Raw genomic sequence first — 18,057 nt, 5'->3', positions numbered from 1 at the left:
CATCACACTGGCAAAAATAAAAATAAATCTGAATGTGGTGTTTTCAGCACTAAGTTGAATTCTCCTGGACAGCATGCTTTCGTTTCGCTCTCGGCTGTTTTGGTGAGCGTTTAAACCAGTGGAGGCAGGCGGCGTCTTGCAGCCACATCAGTAACAACATCTCGTTGGCGTTACTGATGCGATTACATCAGATGAAACCCCCTCCCCGAGGAGCAGATACAGCAGGTGCACAGGCAGTGAGAGGATGGGGATTTTTGTCAGCACCCCTTCCAACCCCCCCTCTGCATCTTCTGCTACAACACCCACCCCACCTACCCTCACCCTCGGATTGTGGCACCGCTGTTTGGACAAGCACTTTGGATCGAAGCGAGGGCTGACAAAAGTCTCCATGGCGACAGTGCAATCTGTAAATCATGCTGCGGCAGACGTGTCTTCTTCTTCCCTCTTTCCCTTTTTTTCCCTCCCTTCTCCTCTCCCCACCTCCCGCTTGTACACAACCCCTCCCTTCCCCCCCTCACACTCATGCATACCTTTCCTGCATCTCATCCTCCTCTTATTCCGAACATCTCCCGTTATCTCCTGCGCCTCACTTTTCGTTTTTAATTTTTTTTTAACTTTCCCCTTTTTCGACCCTCTTATTCTCTAAGACACAAAGGGGTGGGAGGTGGGGAAGACATGATGTTCACTTAACATTCAACCAACGTTTAAGTCAACATGCTGCCTTGGAACAGACAGGGTGATATACTCTGCGAGCACGTGCATGTGAGTGGGGCAGCGTTATGAGCGTTTTCATGAGCTGAGGACGAGAATCCTGCAGTACCTTCGGCATCCTTAGACATGTACAGGGAAAGCTTGGTACCATAGGGGATCCGTATTGAATCTGAACCAGGGATGAAGAAGAGGGTTACACAAACACACACACACACACACACAGTACATACAATTTAGGCGCACACAGTAGGTGATCGGGTCCCAGCGGTGCACAATCATATGCTGAAAACAGGAGAGAAAATGAGAATCCCTCAGAGAGAAATGATTGCCCAGACCAGCCTAAAAGCATAAAGCCCTTCCTCAGCTAATTGCAGCAGCGACAGCCAGACCTTCCCCCCTGTTAGCCTTAATGGGACCTGTAAATACCCACTCCCCCCCTCAGGAAAAGAGCACCTTGATTGTGCAGCAGCAGCAGCGAGACAACCAGGACATTTTAATAATTATTTCCTTAAAGCTTTGTCCTCCGCTGCAGCCGTCTGAATAACATGGTTGTGTTGGAGGAAGACGTGGTGTCCTTTTTGAAACAGCTACAGAGCCTAATGAAGCTGACTTTGCCATCGGCCATCGTTCTGGTGGCTCCCGCTGAATGACAGACCTGCAAGTCACTGACAACAGCTGTGCATCACAAATACAGTTTCAGATCTGAAGAGGTCAGTCGTGGGGGAGGGGGGGACCCCGTATGGTCAAATGTACAATAAAAGACAGGGATGTGGGCTTGAGGGTGGAAGGGAGGGGCTTGTATTGATCTTTAATCATCCTTGAAAGCATGCTCTGCCTCTAAGGTTATGTATTGTGTCCCTTGAATGGCGGTGGCAGTGGCGGGGGGGGGGGGGGGGGGGGGGGGGGGGGGGGGTCATTAGTCGTTTCCTCTTTCTGTAATTTGTGGTTAAAAAGAATTTAAAAGATGATGCCTTTGCATGTTTCGACCGTCCAACTACAAATCACATTCACATTAGTGCCAATTATATTCCAGATCCTAACAGTTCCAAGCTTTGTTTACTTTAAAATGTGTCATAAGACTTATGTCAGTGAGAAATGATGAGGAAATAGTAATTGGAGATATACAGTAAATGCAATTAAATATCACAAATAATTCTAATCAGGGAAAGTAATGTTAACTCTGGGGGGGTGTGGCTTTGACTAAAATGAACCATTCTGCTGAAATAAGTAAATGTAAATGCACCCCGAGCTCTGGGCGAACAGAATATCCAAAGTCAAACAGGTCTGCAGGCAACTCTGACAACGTCAAAGCACTAATATAATCATCCTCTGCATCTGTTGCTTTGCAGCGCTTACCATCACCGAGCGGCGAGGGGAACACGGGCATCTCGTAGCCGGTGGGCGTCTGCGGGGAACTCTGGGAGCTGGTATCTCTTGAACTGCAGTTGGAGGCCGAGCTGACCGGAGCCGACGAAACAAAATAGATGTCTGACTGTGGGCGGAAAAACAGACGGACACAGAGAGAGAGGGAATGAGATCCTTCCAGGAAATATTAGCAGGACAGGGATGGAAATGATACAGGAGGTGAAACATAAAAATAAAAATGAAATAACAAAGAGATTGGATGAGAGCAGAGAAAGAAGAAGTATTTATTTGATGTCAGGTGCACTGCGGTCTGTTTTAAATTATCTACTTGTATGAATTACAAGTGTATTATTGCTTTGTAGCCATGCATATCACCAGTCATATTTCCCACTGGGCTAATAAAGATTGATTGAAATGAGAGAGCTGAGACAGCTACTTCTAGAACGCAGAGTGGCCTGAAAACACTGAAAACACTCACAATCTGGAAGAGTGAACATAATGCTACTTCAATTATATGACCTCTGACCAGTGCTGCAGATAGAATTAAGAATAAAAATTAACAAAATACACAACCTAAAATGAACGTTTACGTGACAAATCTCGACCATACTGACCCGTGAAGCAGCCAACTGTAGCTCTGGAACCACTGCCGTGTACACAAGGTTTCCATTTACCACCAGTCGGATCTCGATGGAGTCCGTTGTGAAGGCCAGGATGTAAGGAAATGCACAAACTGCAAAGAGCACACACACTTATGTTGAAACAAGCAGCAAATAGACATTACAACCAATCACTGATCCCCTGTCTTCATAATTGCTTCTCTTTTTTTGTTTTAACTGATTCAAATTGACTATCTAAGATAATTTTTTTCTCAAATTACACAAACTTCACACAAGTGAGTTTACTCTGGGGGCAACAGCCAACATTTAGGGTTCAGGTACATTGGATATAAGGGCTGATTTCTTTTACCATACAAGTCTTTCCACACAAAATACCTTTTTAGGTGTTTGAAATCCATATGAATGCAGATCAATTAAAAAGCAGATAGCTAATGCATTTCAGTCAATGTGTTCCTTCTCTTTTGCTCTCCACATGGACTGTACCTGCAGGCAACCAAAGCCTGCTCCTACATTAATGCTGCATATTCACATATTATTATCTAGATCTTTATGACCGATGACGCCTCAGTTCCTGACTTTGTACAACAGATAACTGTCATAATTCAATTAAAATAGAAGCTACTGTGAATAAAGTTACGGATAGTTATATGTAGTCTGACTTTATATTTAGCAACTTCTTTAGCTTGTTTTAGCTTTTATCCATTGAAATTAATACATTACACATTTAATTAATTCAAATATCAATTAGAACAGCTTTAAAAGTTGCTTTTAATCTGAGGATCTCCAATATTTTTCAGTATATGCTATTTGTTTTATTACTCAGCAAATGATGCGTCTGTGTGTGTTATTATTAGATGCAATGTAGCCTATAGAGCAGCAGCACGTTGTTTTCAAAAGGCTCAGGATTTCAGGTTTTGTATCAATTGTGTTTTCATTATTTCATCATTCATCTCATGCATTAATTAAACACAAGTACAAAAGCACAAGTACAAAAGCACACACACACAGTAATCTCACAAGCCAATTGGATGCGTGTGGCTACACATGGTGTTCCCATGGCAACAGCAAGCTCTGGTCAGGCCAGCAGCAGGGTGGGGTTCAATAGTTGTTGCCGTGGTAACCTACCGATAGCGTTGGGCATCTGGTTCCAGCTGAAGTGGAAGTCAGAGGTGTTGGACTGGATCATGGGTGTGGAGCCGTTAAACGGACAAACTTTTTTATAATAACAACTGTCTGTAAAACACAGATGGGAAACAAATTCAACTTTCAAATTCAATATTGTACTTTCTTCTGTTTACTATTGTTTCTATCTTCTGTACTTTGGAAAAGGATTGACAGCACCACTTTGTTGTTTATCCAGACTATAATTTATATATAATATAATATATTTCATAACAAGTCTCTGACCCTAAATATTCTAGAGCTACGGGTGATGTGATTTTTTTTTCCAGCTGCAGAGAAAAAAAATGAAGGTTCAGCTTTGACATCAAGAGACCTGAAACAAACAACAACTGAGCTGTACAGAGTTAAAGGGAGACTCACAGTTGTAACACAACAGCAGACCCGCCTCGCCGTCTTCATACACATCAATGGCTGCTACAAAATTTACCTGCAGGCAGAGAAGAGTCAGTTTAGTGGAATCATTTCAGCAGGATTCAAAGGTCGGATGTGAGACACTGTTTTTAACAAGTAATGTCAGGTCACATACGATTAAAGTAAAGGGTAACCTTCTGGGCAGGGGCACTGCAACAGGGTTGGCAAAGCAGGCAACTGCGTGGGGCCCAGAGCTGAGAGGGGGCCCCTGAGAACGGCTTATGACCCCTTTAAATTCTGTGATCGGCCATCAACAGAAGACTGCAATGACACCACGCTCAGAAACGCCCTAACTGAAGACTGAAATACCACTTTCTGCCAAAAGCCTTTTCATTTTAGATGTTTGGTTTATATACTACTTTAATACTTTGCAATTATTTGTGTGTATGCACTGCTTTTATAATTTTCACACTAAAAGAAAGGGTAAAAAATCTGAATGATGATGTTTGGTGTAATGTGTTTCTTGGGTGTGGGAGTTGGTAAGGTTTGGTTTGAAGTACGGCCCCCAGGTCCCATTTACCATTTAGGTAGCATTTAGGTCATATAAAATAAACAGGGATCAGCCACAGCATTAAAGCAAACGTGGCCTGTTTTCAAAAAGTTCATCATGATTTGATTTCAAACAAATGTTCTATTTCCAGTTATTTTCCATAGCCTCATGGCTTTGTTCAAACACTGCTCTGCCATAACATGAAAATCAGGTCAAATGTAACTGGAAGAACACAAACGTCTGTCAAAGCTGATTTGCCACGTTATAACCATAATGATTATTGAGAGTAAAACACAAAAAGTTCTGAAAACTGCTCACATGCCTGATTTCTTTTCCATGAAGATTTTCGAGTTAGTTTCTTGAGAAAAAGTATCTAAAAGAATAAATCCTTGATCCGTCCCCTGATCTGGATCATACATCACATCTTTCCACCAACTTTCGTGGTAATCTGTCCTCTAGTTTTTGGGTAATCCTGCTAACTAACTAACGAACAAATGCAGATGAAAACATAACATCCTTGGCTGAAATAATAATAACTGTTGTAACTGATCGGTGGACATTTCTGCTTGAGTTTGTTGTTTATTGTTGTTTCTGTCGAATGAGAAATGGTTATAGCAGAATAAGACTGTTTATTAGAGCAGCTGTTCATCCCCCAGCACCCTCATCCCTCACGTCTCCTCCCAGCTGCTCTCTGTAAATGACAACGTGTTGATTCACCAAAGCAGCCTGCTCATCAGAGAGGTAAATAAAGCGACTAACTGGGTCAACTGAAGGTCTCCATTCTGCTCAACTGCAGAGCACATCAACATGAAAGCAAATGGAGAAAAAGGACAAAAAGAAACCCACCAGCGTATTGTATGAGCGTGCAAGTGTGCCTCACCCTGTTGGCGTCTACGTGATGTAGCCGGTAGGCATCTCCAGTGCTCTCATTGATCAGGTCAAACTGGTGTTTGTAGGCCACGCAGATCATGTTGTCATTCTCCCCCGTCGGCCCGTCCACCAGAGCCATCACCACCGGAGGGTCACACAGACAGATCTCCTGATGGGTGGATGGTACAAGATAACCTCAGGGCTCACACACACATTAGTTTAATCACTTTAACAGACGTATGGATGTTTGTCTGTACATAATGTTTTCATAGCTTGAGGACAGCGGTCGAGATAATAATTCAATTGTTTTTCACTCCTGATATAAGAATATTATTTTTCTTTGTCTTGCCTCTATTGGGTAAACACGCAACCAACTCACATTACTTTAGGGGAAATCTAGGATTTCAAGAATGATGTAATATTACAAGAATATACTCAAAAGTCATGCTATTACAAATATAAAGAAAAAAAAAGTTTTCTTAGGAGATAAGCAACAAGGAGAACTTGGCCTCGCTCAGTATTTTGGAAACTTACTTTAACACAGGTGAGAGGCTGATCTTCTGATATTCCCCCTCTAAAAAGACATGTTGCCTCAAATCCTGACTTTATTCTTGTAACATTATCTTAATATTAGGACTTTATTCTCATAATATTATTGTAATATTCAGAATTAAGTCTTGAAATCTCTGATATTTTTCCCCTGGTATTGGTTCTAAAACTCACCGACAACGATCACCAGTTTAGTTTGATACTGAAGAAATGTCAATGTCAAGATTCTTAAATGTAAGAAACATACATTTTATTATATTTTCTGATTTCTAGGTGAATATGTTGGAAGTTTATCTGCTATGGACCCCGAATGTGCACTGATATCCACAGAAAATGTAAGTCACGTAGAATCTAAATGTAACCTTTAGTGAGAAATTATCTTTAAAAGTGAGATGAAATTCATTCATTCCTTCAGTTCAATCTTTTCTCATTTATCGTTGGTTGTACCCGTATGTACTGGAACTCCTCCACCGGCGAGTCTGGCCCCGCGGAGACGGCGCTGAAGCCCTCGAAACGCAGATGTTTCCTGGTGATGAGGAGGAGTTTGTTCCTGATGGCTGCTACTATCCTCAGCTCGGAGCCGTGGTGGGTGTTGATAGAGTACAAATGACAGCCTGGGACAAAGAGGAGGAGGATGGGGTGAGAGAGTGCAGGAGGTATATCGGACATGTGTTGTGCTGTAGGTGTTGTTCCCTGGCATCATCCCACAGATCAATGCTTCCACAAACAGCTGGCATCACACCACCAGCAGGTCAAAGGCTGCTGTTGAAACGACTTTCATTAAGGTCACAATATCCTGCTTCAGGCTGAGAGCGTGCGTTTTATGTCTTATCAAATATAAATAAACTTGCCAAGCGCAATTTGCATTTGAATATTAAACTTGATGCACAGGAACTGGTCTTGATGTAGTTTTTGGAGATATAAGATTTGAAAATCTGAAAAAACAAAAGTTGGAAGTGATTTTCCAAACATCTATTCAGAGGAAACTGAATGCATTTGCTTACTTCAAGACAAAAACAACACAAATAACATTTCCCACATACATTAGATTTGAGAGAAGTCTGAGAGCTGAGAGGAAGGGGGTTAGAAGATCAGAGATAGAATGGTGCCCGGAGTTTTCACAGCAGTTGTGAGTGTGGAACTTTTTTTCAGAATGCATTAATATTGAAATATTAAATGTAAGGCAACAACATACAAATAGAAAAAGATATCTAGAATCATTTGATAGATGATAGGAGGAGATATTCAATGACTGCACCAAGCAAAACCTGTTTCAAAGATAAAATGTGAACCCGATTTTTGTTTTAAGACACTTGGATAATTGTGAAACCAGTTTTTAAGTCCTGAATTAAAGCAAGGTTATGCAGATTACAGGGCATTTTTCTTTGTCGTTGCAGGGATTCATTTGCAGCGTGCGCCTCGTGTCGTACCTTTAGTTTTCTCCAGTTTATTTTCCCGACTGTCACACTTGTTCCGGACGAGCTGCTTCTCCTCCAGGCCTCTCTTGAGCGTGTTGAGTCTGAACACATAGAGTCGAGCATCCTTCCCTGGAAACAAACAAAGAGACACTTCTGTTGCTGTTCTGCATTAAGGTTACATTTAATTTGCCGTCACTTTTTCCTTTGCTTTTAGCCTCCTCCCACGAGACACCAGACAATAGTGCTTTTCTGCACGAGGCGGATTACGAGAAGGCTCGGGCTCCCAGAAATTAAAAATCTCCCCCACACACACACACACATGTACGGTCGTGACAAATTTTTCCGCCTCTATCACATAATTGCTATCAAAACCGAGTCAATCCTGTTTGTCAATAGCCGGGTTAGCTAATCATCAGCAGAAAAATGGATTACATGCTCTTTTGGTTGAAGCAAACATGCGACAAATTGTACAGATGTGAGTTATTACACAGCAACCTCCTGTGTATGCAGTTTGTGTCTTTTCTATCCTTTTCACGTCTGCAGGTTTCATTTTATCTGTCTGTTGGTCTGCATATCTATCAGTCTGTTAAAGCCCACTGCACTCACAGTCAAGCCCTTCCCCGAGGATAAACACACACACGCACACACACACAATCTCTGAAACACACTTGACGGGGATTGGTTCTCTATAGGTCAGCTTCCTTAGATCACAGCGAGTGATCAATGTGTTCACTAGACCAGCGGAGGTGGAAAGGGTAAGTAGGTACTCGACAACACAGAGAGAGATGACAGAGATGAAATGAGAGGGAGGAGTAGGGATGATGAGAGAGAAAGATGTGCTGTAAATACAAACTGTTCGGCTGCAAAAAATAGGTAGAACGAGCGGATGACAAAGGACGGTGGCGTGGAGAGGTATTCTGTGATGTGCAGTGAGGAGGTGCCGAGCGTCTCCTCGTCTGAGTCCTACCTTTGTCGGCTCTGGTGATGAGCAGGTCCTGAGGCTCGAGAACGTGCATCTGCTTCACCACCATGGTTTTGTCAAACACCTGCACTGGAGGCAGAGCTTGCGTCTCTGAAACACAATGAATACATTTTTTAAAAAATCGGATAAATACCGGTTGAAATAAATGTAAAATAAATCCTCTGAGCAGGAAAAGAAGTATCGATTTCACTCTCACCAGCGTTGGATGAAGCTGGATCTGGGCCTGAAACATGGACAACATCATTATCATCATCATGTTAGCTGTTGGCCTTGGCATTCTGCTGAGCACAGTATTGAATGGATATGGATGGGTGGCTTTATTTTAGAGGACATGCGGCGATATTGATTAGGATGACCTCACCATCCAGCAGCATGACCCCCGCTGCGTCGGTGGCGACCAGCAGAGACTGACCCCAGGAGTCTGCGCTCACAATCTCATATGGGAACGTGCTGCAGAACGACTGGGACTCCCATGGCTGCGGCGAATATAGACAGAGACATGTGAGGGTACAATTAGAAAATATTATCCAGCTGTTTTGACAGACAGATTTCCACAATGCTTTTTGGGTGGATGCAGTATGGGTCAGAGAAGAATCCAGTCAGATCTGGCATATTTTCATCAGTTTCACTTATTTCTCAAGGAAATAGAATGGCACTCAGAACAGTGCAAACCTCTGTCAAGGCCCACCAGCCGCCTTAAATTCAATCAAACTGCACACACTCATAGATATCAGTTCCCCAAATGTGTCAGATTTTTTTTATCAAGCTCCATGAATTATTTTCTGGGACATCAGTGAAAATGCCAAAATAAAAATCCCCATTCTGCAATATTCACGTTCCGGGATCTGCCAGAAAAACTGAATTGGTTCTTTCCTGATGCATACCACATCCTTCCACTATGTTTATATAAATCTGTCAGGTAGTTTTTGGATAATCTTGCTTATAAATAAAACTTAATGACTTGTTAAGATGAAGATTTTGGGCAGGGAAATGTCTCAAAGACCCACAATGACTTTTCACCTCTTTTCTGCACAGGCCTGTGGTAACAAGACTGGTCGGGGCATCTCCTCTCACAATGGTCTTCAGCTTCAGGGCCTATAGAGAGGAAACGGCATCAGGTTTAACACAAAATATAATAATATATGAAAATGTAAAGTCTAATACAAGTAGAGCCCTATATATAATTCCCACCAGTACAGTATCAAAAGAAAAATGACCGTTGTATCACACAGTATACGTCAACATATGTAATATTACTAGACTTTAAATATCGATGTGTAAGTGCATTTTATTGTTGTAGCTGCTTGAGGTGGACTTTTTGGGTAAGAAGATAAATCTGTGGTCCTAAGATGATTCATGAAGAAGGAAGGAAGAACCCAAATTCTGGTGCACAAATTAATTGTAATTATCTTTGCTTTCTCTTCTTCATCGATCATTTTACGACTTTTAACAATTATTTAAAAAAAGACTATTTGAGTAGTTGTTTAATATTGCATGCTTCTTTCCATTTCCTGCTGCTGGCTGACACAACAGGTACAACTTTATTCTGCAGGCATTCCCCAGCTACACCTATGTGACCTCAAATGAAATAATGTCACAGTTATTAAATAATGTCTGGACAAGCCTTTTAAATCTCTGACCCTGTGCAGGATTAATGAATGTGCGCTGCATGTGAATCATGCATATAAATGCATCACTCGGAGGACAGCAGTGAAATGAGCCCGCTGAATTATGCACCTTTTATTCCATCACAAATATCTAAACTGGTCATTAATGTTTGCTGGTGTTCATGCTTATTTGGACGTGACGAGTGTAACGGACAGCTCACTGAGGCGGAAAAGCAAAAATAAATAAAACAAAATCATTCAAATAGAAAATATTTTGCACAAATGTTCAATCAGCAAGCATCTGATCAGATTGACAAATTCCAATCCAAACTACGCTCTAAGCCCTTTCAATTTAAAAATCTGCATAAACAGGCAATCTGGAGATAAAGAAATCAATACCAGGACACAGCACAATGGCTTCACCGTGCTGTGTGTCTTCACCATCCTTCAGAAAACACAACAAATACATGTTCTAACTTCTCAGGCGTCCACGAGAACATGAAATCACAGCGTGTAATGTGCTTCACACGACGAGCTAACAGTCAGTTTAGCTGAGGACAAACGCCTCGTCTCTACAAAACTGGATAATCAATGACTCGACACGTCTACCTTCCTTTGTTATCCGCACAAAGTGTTGACGCCTCGGCTTTGTGTTTACGAGCAGTGAGCGACGGAAACAAGAGGAAAACAAGGTAGAAAACACAAATGGTGACACAAAGAAGAACAAGGGTGGGTAAATGAAGTTGGCAGACAAATGAAAAAAGAGACAGAATTTCTTTGGAGGCAGACTCTGATGACATATATCCTTTATCTCCAAGCAGTAAGTGGGTGGTCGAGAAAGAAAATGTTCTTATACTGTGTACTTGTTTTTTCATTCCACATCCATCAGCCTTAAATTAGTTAAAAGATTACAGGCCACAGACATCCTCCCTGCAGGTGTTGGACGCTGCCGGTGTTGGACGCTGCCTGTTTTCATATTTTGTTCCTATATAATTATATATTTGTTACGTCATCGTCCAGAACAGAAGTTTAATGGTAATTACATCAGCTTGTTAACTATAACTGCACTGTGGCAGAGAGGCTTGTTCTTATCATCGTATCAATGTCGCCAGTTAAGTCAGCTGCCGGTCAGTAGGCAGAGCTGCTAAATGACTTTATCGCAGTTACAGATCTTTGTTTCTTCAGTTTCTTCATTATAATCTCTGCATTGTTTTTATTATGATACCTGCTCAAATCTTACATCTTCAGAACAGAACCTGCATCACCCAATACTTAATAACCATCTATCAAAATTCATTATTAGATATATAATACAGGAATTACATGTTTATATCTCCTTAGACTGTGAGGACATTTCTATATTTTATACCAAGTCCTCTGTACCTTGCGCTCTAATATAAGGTCAGTCAGACAACTCACGTTCAAATGTTTATTGCAGAAGAAGTAGAACAGGTATGATTACACAGATATGATGGGAGTGACGAGCAAATACTTGTAACCCCCCGTCGGAGCCTACAGGTGGCTGCTGGGGTGGTGGAGGGGCTGAAGCCACTGGTAGCGATACTGCAGCAGCAGTGCGAGCAAAGGGGTGAATGGGAAATTTCTCTCTGCTTAAATAGGCCGCCTAATGAGGTGGGTGTGTATAATTGATGATTGGAGAGAATGAGGTATGTCACATGATGTGTGTCACATGATTGGAGCAGCGCAGCTCGAGTTGGCTGCCTGACCTAGCTCACAGGGTTTGCTTCATTATATAGAAACACTGGAATAAAAAAAGAAGTTATATTATATTATATATTATTGCTCACTGGTTTCATGTGTCTTTTTTTCATTAGGTAACAATCAGTATTTGTTTTATATTTTCCTGCCCAGGGACCGCAGACGCAAATAAGCTAACTGATTTTTATCTTCAGTAACACTATTTTTATGTGGATAGTATACTGTGGAGAATTAACACAAATATTGCTTTCTTTGTTCTGGAATTGCCATTTCACTTTACATTAATGTTCCCAAGTTAAAACTATCCATGCTTCTGATTTTAAACAGACACAGATCCCTCTCAGTTTTTAGAATCCTATTTCTGTCTGCCTCACTTTCATTTTCCCAGGTAGATTTTCTTACTCAGATCTGTGTCCAGCCGCTGTAAAGCAGATGAGAGAGGATCTGAGTTGATAAAAGACTTGAAACAATCCTCTGGGTCACCTTCAGTTATTGCTGTGTGTGCAAAGCAACAACCTTAAGGAGCAGCAGTGAGCGGTCCAGCAAAGACATTACTTTTCTTATCTTGCCCTGGGTTTTCCCTCTCAGGCTACAGTCATACTGCTTCACCTTATTGCTGGAAGTTGTTGGGTCAATATGCTGCCAAATATGACACCACTCAGGGCTATCCATTATATTTTGTGGGTTAAAAAAAAACAATATTGTCCTAAAGGGGCTAGAATTTGCAAAAGATAAGATGGTAACATACTCTTTGCTAAAGAAATATGTATTTATATATATATATTTCTCATGTATAAAGGATGATAAAAAAAGTGGACAAAAGATTTACAGACAGAGGTTTACATTGTTTCTCTGGTATTTGTTAAAAAATACAAGAAGCAGTTTAATTTGTTAATTCTGCAATTATCTAATAATCTGGTTATTGTGTCTCTATTAACTTCATTGTGTTCATGTATAATAGAGAATGTAACGTAGCGATGAATTCATGTTGTCAATACATCTTTTTGAATGTGTCGCGGTTTCTTAGGTGATCGAATGTATTTGTGTGCTAATGTGTGTGAGCCCATACCCACCTTTGTCAGTGTGTATCCTAGTTTCAAGGTGTTAATGCATCTGTTCATCTCAGTGTTTCTGGCTGCTTACTGCAGAGCTCTGGTTGTTGGGTGTTCATGAGTGTGTGTGTGTGTGTGTGTGTGTGTGTGTGTGTGTGTGTGTGTGTGTGTGTGTGCTTGAGTAATTTTTTTTACCTGCCCTATCCTGACAAATTCAGCCTGCCTTGCCTCCTCCTTCTTGCGTGCTGATTTTGGAGACTCGGGCAGGACGTCGCTGAATGACCGCCGATTTAACATGTTCTGGGGAGAAAAAGGAACCTAAACGTGGAACCATCGACAGCCAACATGTTGCACACATGCACACACGCACACACACACACACACACACAAAGACACACAGAGAGAAAAAGAAAGCAGAGAGGGGTCTTAGAGACTGACCCTGGCAGGGGGTAAAAACATCAGGAGTGAACCGCAGTGAGAATTGAGTTGTGTTAGGAGCAGCAACAGTGAAAGGAGGGAAAAACAAGATAAGTAAGAACAAGGCTGACGTGAGGAGGGAGAGCCCTGATGAGAAAGTCAGCATTGCAGTAGTATCCAGTCGGAATGGTGCAGTATGCAGAGGGCTGCAGTGGAATACAGCAGAACGCAGCTCAGCAGTGGCTACAGTCGTTGCCAGTAAGCGAAGTGACAAGTTGGAGATGGAGGAGAACTGCAGTGTGCGCTAGTGTACGTACACTTTAGAAAAAAAGTACATACATACGAGAATGAACAATAACTGACGTGGAGGGCAGGGACAAAGGTGTACCTTGTGCAGGTCAGGCATGAGGTCTTGGTAGAGCGAGCGGATCAACATATCGAGGGTCCGCTGACGCTTCTGGGCAAACGTTGGCGTCTCCAGTGTGGCTTTCTCTCCATTGATTACTGCCAGAGATGAAGAAGGATTAGTTTCAAAAAAAGATGCTGATTCATTGATCAGGTTGTGATGCCGTTTTCTTACATTTGACTAATAAAAAGTCCCTGAATTCTTGGTGATCAGTAAATACAGGAGGAGATGGGAGAGGGGGTCCAAACAGTGGAACGCTCTCCTCTGAGAAAATCTTCAACCTGTGATGGAGACAGTACGGTCATAGCGAATCCCTAAGTATGGTAGAGTACAGTTAAGTATAATTTTTAATCAAGAAAAACTATCAAAATGAATTAGGGGGCAGAATTAAAGACCTTTTTAGGTCACGACAGTGAAAAGAAGTCTGGATGAAATACCACAATGAATGAAACAAAGCAACTCACCTGTAACTGTCATTCTGGCTATTATACCTAACTAATGCAAAAATATCTGGAGGAAGAAGTAAAGGAAACATTGATCATATAGGAGACGCAGCAGCAGTCACATATGTCATCAGAGTGACAGGGCTGACGTGGTTTCTGTTCATTAGCTAAAGTCCCTCTTAGCTCACGCTGATGGTCACCACTTCATTTCTCTGACAGCCGTTGTCTGCGTGAAGGATACGGGTGAAGTGCGATCGGATCATCGATGGTTTGAAGGTTGACGATGCGTCATCCCCTTCCTGGAATACTATGGTGACAATGTCGTTTCCAATGTGCCTCTTTCTTTCCACCTGCCAGAGAGGACAGAGCAAAGATGAGGACACCAAAAGCAACACAACCTCGGTACTCTGTGATTCATGTGACAGGGATTGTCTGTGTACGTGGATTTACTGATGTTGTAATCAGACAGGGGCAAAGGAACAAACCTTAAACAAAACAGTCATATATTTTCACCTAATAAAGTTGTTAAAGGGAACCAATTAGCACAATCATGTTTTTCCCCACCTGATGAATCAAGTGCTGGAGTTATACAGAACGTCTTTCACTTATAATGATACCATTGGAAACTGTAAATTGCTGTAAGTTATCGCTTCAAGAAAATGTTTTATGCAAATTGTGACAATCAGCGGTGCAAAGTGGCTTTTAAATATCATAACTACCTCCATAAACTGTTTGTAACACCACTGCCCCAGCTCCGACTGATAATTGGGTTGATAAGTGGAACAAATCAGTGGCTGAAACCATGGACTGTAAATAAAGATGGATGTCGGTCTACACTTCCTCCCACTATCCAGATATAAACCTAAAATATCTCGGATACGCACGCTGCCATCTTGCATTTAGAGCCACAGTGTGCAGCAGAGATTGGAGGATGGAGCCATTGTGTCGATGCTGATGCATGTGCTTGACCAATCATGAGTCAGTCTCAGCTGTCAATAAACATCAGGCTGGTTTAGAACTACCTAAAATGGCAGAAATGTATCTGATGTGTATTTTGATGCTTTAGTTTGGTCCATGTCCCAACAGCAACATCAAGCACATCTTTGTAAATCCTGTCTCACTGGTTTGTTTTTGCTATTTTATTATATTTTCTTTGCCACACACGCCCCCCCTCCATCAATGACATATTAATATATTCATTTTTTTTCCTTTGTCTTGTCTGTTAATTTTTTGTACTCAATGATAATGTGAAATACATCTCAACAACAGCCATTCTGGTTGTCATGTTATGTAACATGGATATTCACGGTCCCCAATGGCTGAATCCAAACAAATTTTGAGATCTGTGCGACCTTTGGTTTTGCAATGTCATCAAACATTTTGAAAGACATATTCATGATTCCCAGAGGTTGAACCCTTTCCTTTTTAGATACTGTGAGCTGTTTTTTAGACACTTAGCTTAATCTGGTATGACTATAGAAACTGTTCTTTACATTCAGATGTTTTGAATTGTGCTGGATGCCATTAACAGTAGAACTCCACAACTTAAACTGAATTGATACTGCAGAGACAGCCAGGCGTGAACTACAGTCATCTTCTTTCATAGGCCTGCAGTTCTTGTCACTCAGGTGGATGGTAGACAAGCGACAGACCAGCAGCCACACTTTAAATGCCTTAGAAGCACAGACTGTTCTGTATTATTGACAGCCAGAATGTCTTTTTATATCTTAGGGAGAAATCCACTTATCACTTACCATTTGTCAGATCTGGTGAGCACCAGGCCTTTTAAATCATACTCAATAATATTGACATTGCAGAACGGAGCTCTGCAGTACAGCAATGATCTTTCGTCCTTTCTTCTCTTTTCTCCCTAAAGCGAATACATTGACTGACATTGCACAAGATTTCCTGCCAGTGACCGATGCATCTAAAGTTTAAACAATTCCTCAAAAAAAAGAGCCAGCACTAACCCTAACCCAACGAATAATATGTAATAGTTGAGAAAAGTAAGGGATCACCAAGCCATGAGAACACACCTCCTGGGGATCATGAATGTATTTACAAGATTTCATGTGAATGATGTCAATGAAAACCAACTTAACAAAGACTGAAATGAAAATAAAGAATTAAAACAATAAATGTGCCAATGGACAAAATAGCACAGCTCCACAGCCACCAACCTGCTGTTTGTTCTCTTTGGAGTAGGGTAACATGGTGGACACATGGAACATTAGCTCATGGCCCTGATACACTGTGTAGATGGACTTAATTCCTGTAGTGTCATCTGCAGGGACAAGGAAACAAGACGATGACAAAGAGTAAACGTTGGCATATTCAAATAACCTTTTTAAAACAAAAAATATTTTGAACTGAAGACGTTTATTCTTGTGATTCAGCAGATGTGCGCTCACTCACTCTTGGTGTCGAGCCCTCCGCGGTATCCTGCCCATCCCTGCAGCGTAATGTTGTCACCCAGCAGATTGAGAAACTTATCAAAGCTCTCGCTCCCAGTCTCTGAAACACACATGGGGATTTTGACGGAGCAGATATCTTCTGTTGTGTTGCTGTTTTTATTATGAAGTGATATTTAGCCATTTTGAAAAGGCATTTATTTTGGGGGTTTTTCTGACTTGGAGAAGATTGAGAAGATTTAAAACATTGATAACACTCTTGTCTGTTTATTCAATATTCAGTTGGAGCTAGCAGCCACGCTAGTGTTTTTCTCTGCTTGCTGTAGCTTCATATTGGACATGGGTATGCAAGACTGGTATTAATCTCTTATCTACAGTAACTCTTGGCAAGAAAGACAAAAAAAACATTTCCCAAAATGTCAAAGTATGAGGAGAGTTACCGTTGCTAAACATCTCGTCATCTGTGAGCTGTCCGTCTTTGGCATACAGGACACCAAATTTGAAGTTGACAGAACCCTAAAAAAATGTTGATTGGTTGAGAAAATAAAGTAATGAACAATTTATTAATTTCTTTTCACAAACAGAGGTGCATATGACTAGCATTTCTCTAGAAATTAGGCTAAAGATAGATCTAAAACATTAAAGACATAAAGACAGACTTTAATATATTTGTTGTGCAATTACATTGGTGCCATAGTAAAGATATGTGTAATATTAGAAAGTAAAACTGTAGTTCCTGCAAATCTAAGACAACATTCTTTTCCCAGATAAAGACACAACAATGTGGGTATCTGTTATGATATGTAGGCGTGTGAAGATGACTGGGAACCTACACAAAAGAAAACCTGACAAAAGAAGTAGTTTCCCACCCCAATAAATGAAAATGATACTTAAAAACCCAACAACATTCAGCCTAACCCATTCACTCAGTGTCATTCCATACCTCCTGTTCCTCCAACACCAGCAGATCCTGAAGAAAGAAGACATTATAATTATTATCATAATTTCCACTGACTAGCACTGCAGGTAGAGATGACACAGCCTGAGGTTACTACATAGTTTAGGTGCTGCTGAGCAGTGTTAACATTTCACCAAGAGCAGGTTGATGCTCTCACCTTCTGGATCTCAGGGTTGAGGATCTCCCTGGGGCCTTTCTCAAACCTGTCCATGTTCATCGCACTGGGAATAAGGACAGAGGGAGGAGGAAGAGGAGGAGGAGAGAGGTAAGTAGTGATGAAAAAAGATAGCGGGTGTTTAGGGATTAATGGCAGAGCAATAGCCCAAAGGGGCTCACAGGAAGATGACACCTGACACAGGGGATTTCACATCCTGCTTGTACTCATTCAGAGCTTGACCAGTAACGCTGCTCTGCCTCAGGATGTATAATCTCCACTCTCCTGTTTC

At 41.4% G+C, this 18,057-nt stretch overlaps 1 protein-coding gene across 12 annotated transcripts in view; it reads right to left on the bottom strand.

Annotated features, from left to right (window-relative positions):
• garnl3 (GTPase activating Rap/RanGAP domain like 3) overlaps nt 1–18,057 on the bottom strand; it is a 59,802-nt gene that overhangs the window by 3,898 nt on the left and 37,847 nt on the right. For 5 of the 12 annotated variants that reach the window (XM_069513192.1, XM_069513194.1, XM_069513193.1 and 2 more), the window contains 22 exons: nt 17,769–17,832; nt 17,597–17,623; nt 17,094–17,169; nt 16,658–16,756; nt 16,423–16,526; nt 14,484–14,592; nt 14,264–14,309; nt 13,974–14,080; nt 13,782–13,897; nt 13,172–13,294; nt 9,619–9,693; nt 8,960–9,074; nt 8,795–8,821; nt 8,584–8,688; nt 7,629–7,745; nt 6,646–6,812; nt 5,660–5,818; nt 4,239–4,305; nt 3,822–3,929; nt 2,691–2,809; nt 2,068–2,203; nt 821–880 (listed from right to left, as the gene is read on the bottom strand). In XM_069513192.1, coding sequence (XP_069369293.1) covers nt 821–880; nt 2,068–2,203; nt 2,691–2,809; nt 3,822–3,929; nt 4,239–4,305; nt 5,660–5,818; nt 6,646–6,812; nt 7,629–7,745; nt 8,584–8,688; nt 8,795–8,821; nt 8,960–9,074; nt 9,619–9,693; nt 13,172–13,294; nt 13,782–13,897; nt 13,974–14,080; nt 14,264–14,309; nt 14,484–14,592; nt 16,423–16,526; nt 16,658–16,756; nt 17,094–17,169; nt 17,597–17,623; nt 17,769–17,832 — 2,126 coding nt within the window. The remainder of the gene's footprint in view (nt 1–820; nt 881–2,067; nt 2,204–2,690; nt 2,810–3,821; nt 3,930–4,238; nt 4,306–5,659; nt 5,819–6,645; nt 6,813–7,628; nt 7,746–8,583; nt 8,689–8,794; nt 8,822–8,959; nt 9,075–9,618; nt 9,694–13,171; nt 13,295–13,781; nt 13,898–13,973; nt 14,081–14,263; nt 14,310–14,483; nt 14,593–16,422; nt 16,527–16,657; nt 16,757–17,093; nt 17,170–17,596; nt 17,624–17,768; nt 17,833–18,057) is intronic. The other 7 variants (XM_069513197.1, XM_069513198.1, XM_069513199.1 and 4 more) reach the window with 3 other exon arrangements.

Source organism: Paralichthys olivaceus, chromosome 18 (genome assembly GCF_024713975.1).
Source record: "Paralichthys olivaceus isolate ysfri-2021 chromosome 18, ASM2471397v2, whole genome shotgun sequence".
Lineage (NCBI taxonomy): Eukaryota > Metazoa > Chordata > Actinopteri > Pleuronectiformes > Paralichthyidae > Paralichthys > Paralichthys olivaceus.
Note: the sequence above shows the minus strand (reverse complement) of the source record. Positions and strands in the feature narration are given on the sequence as shown.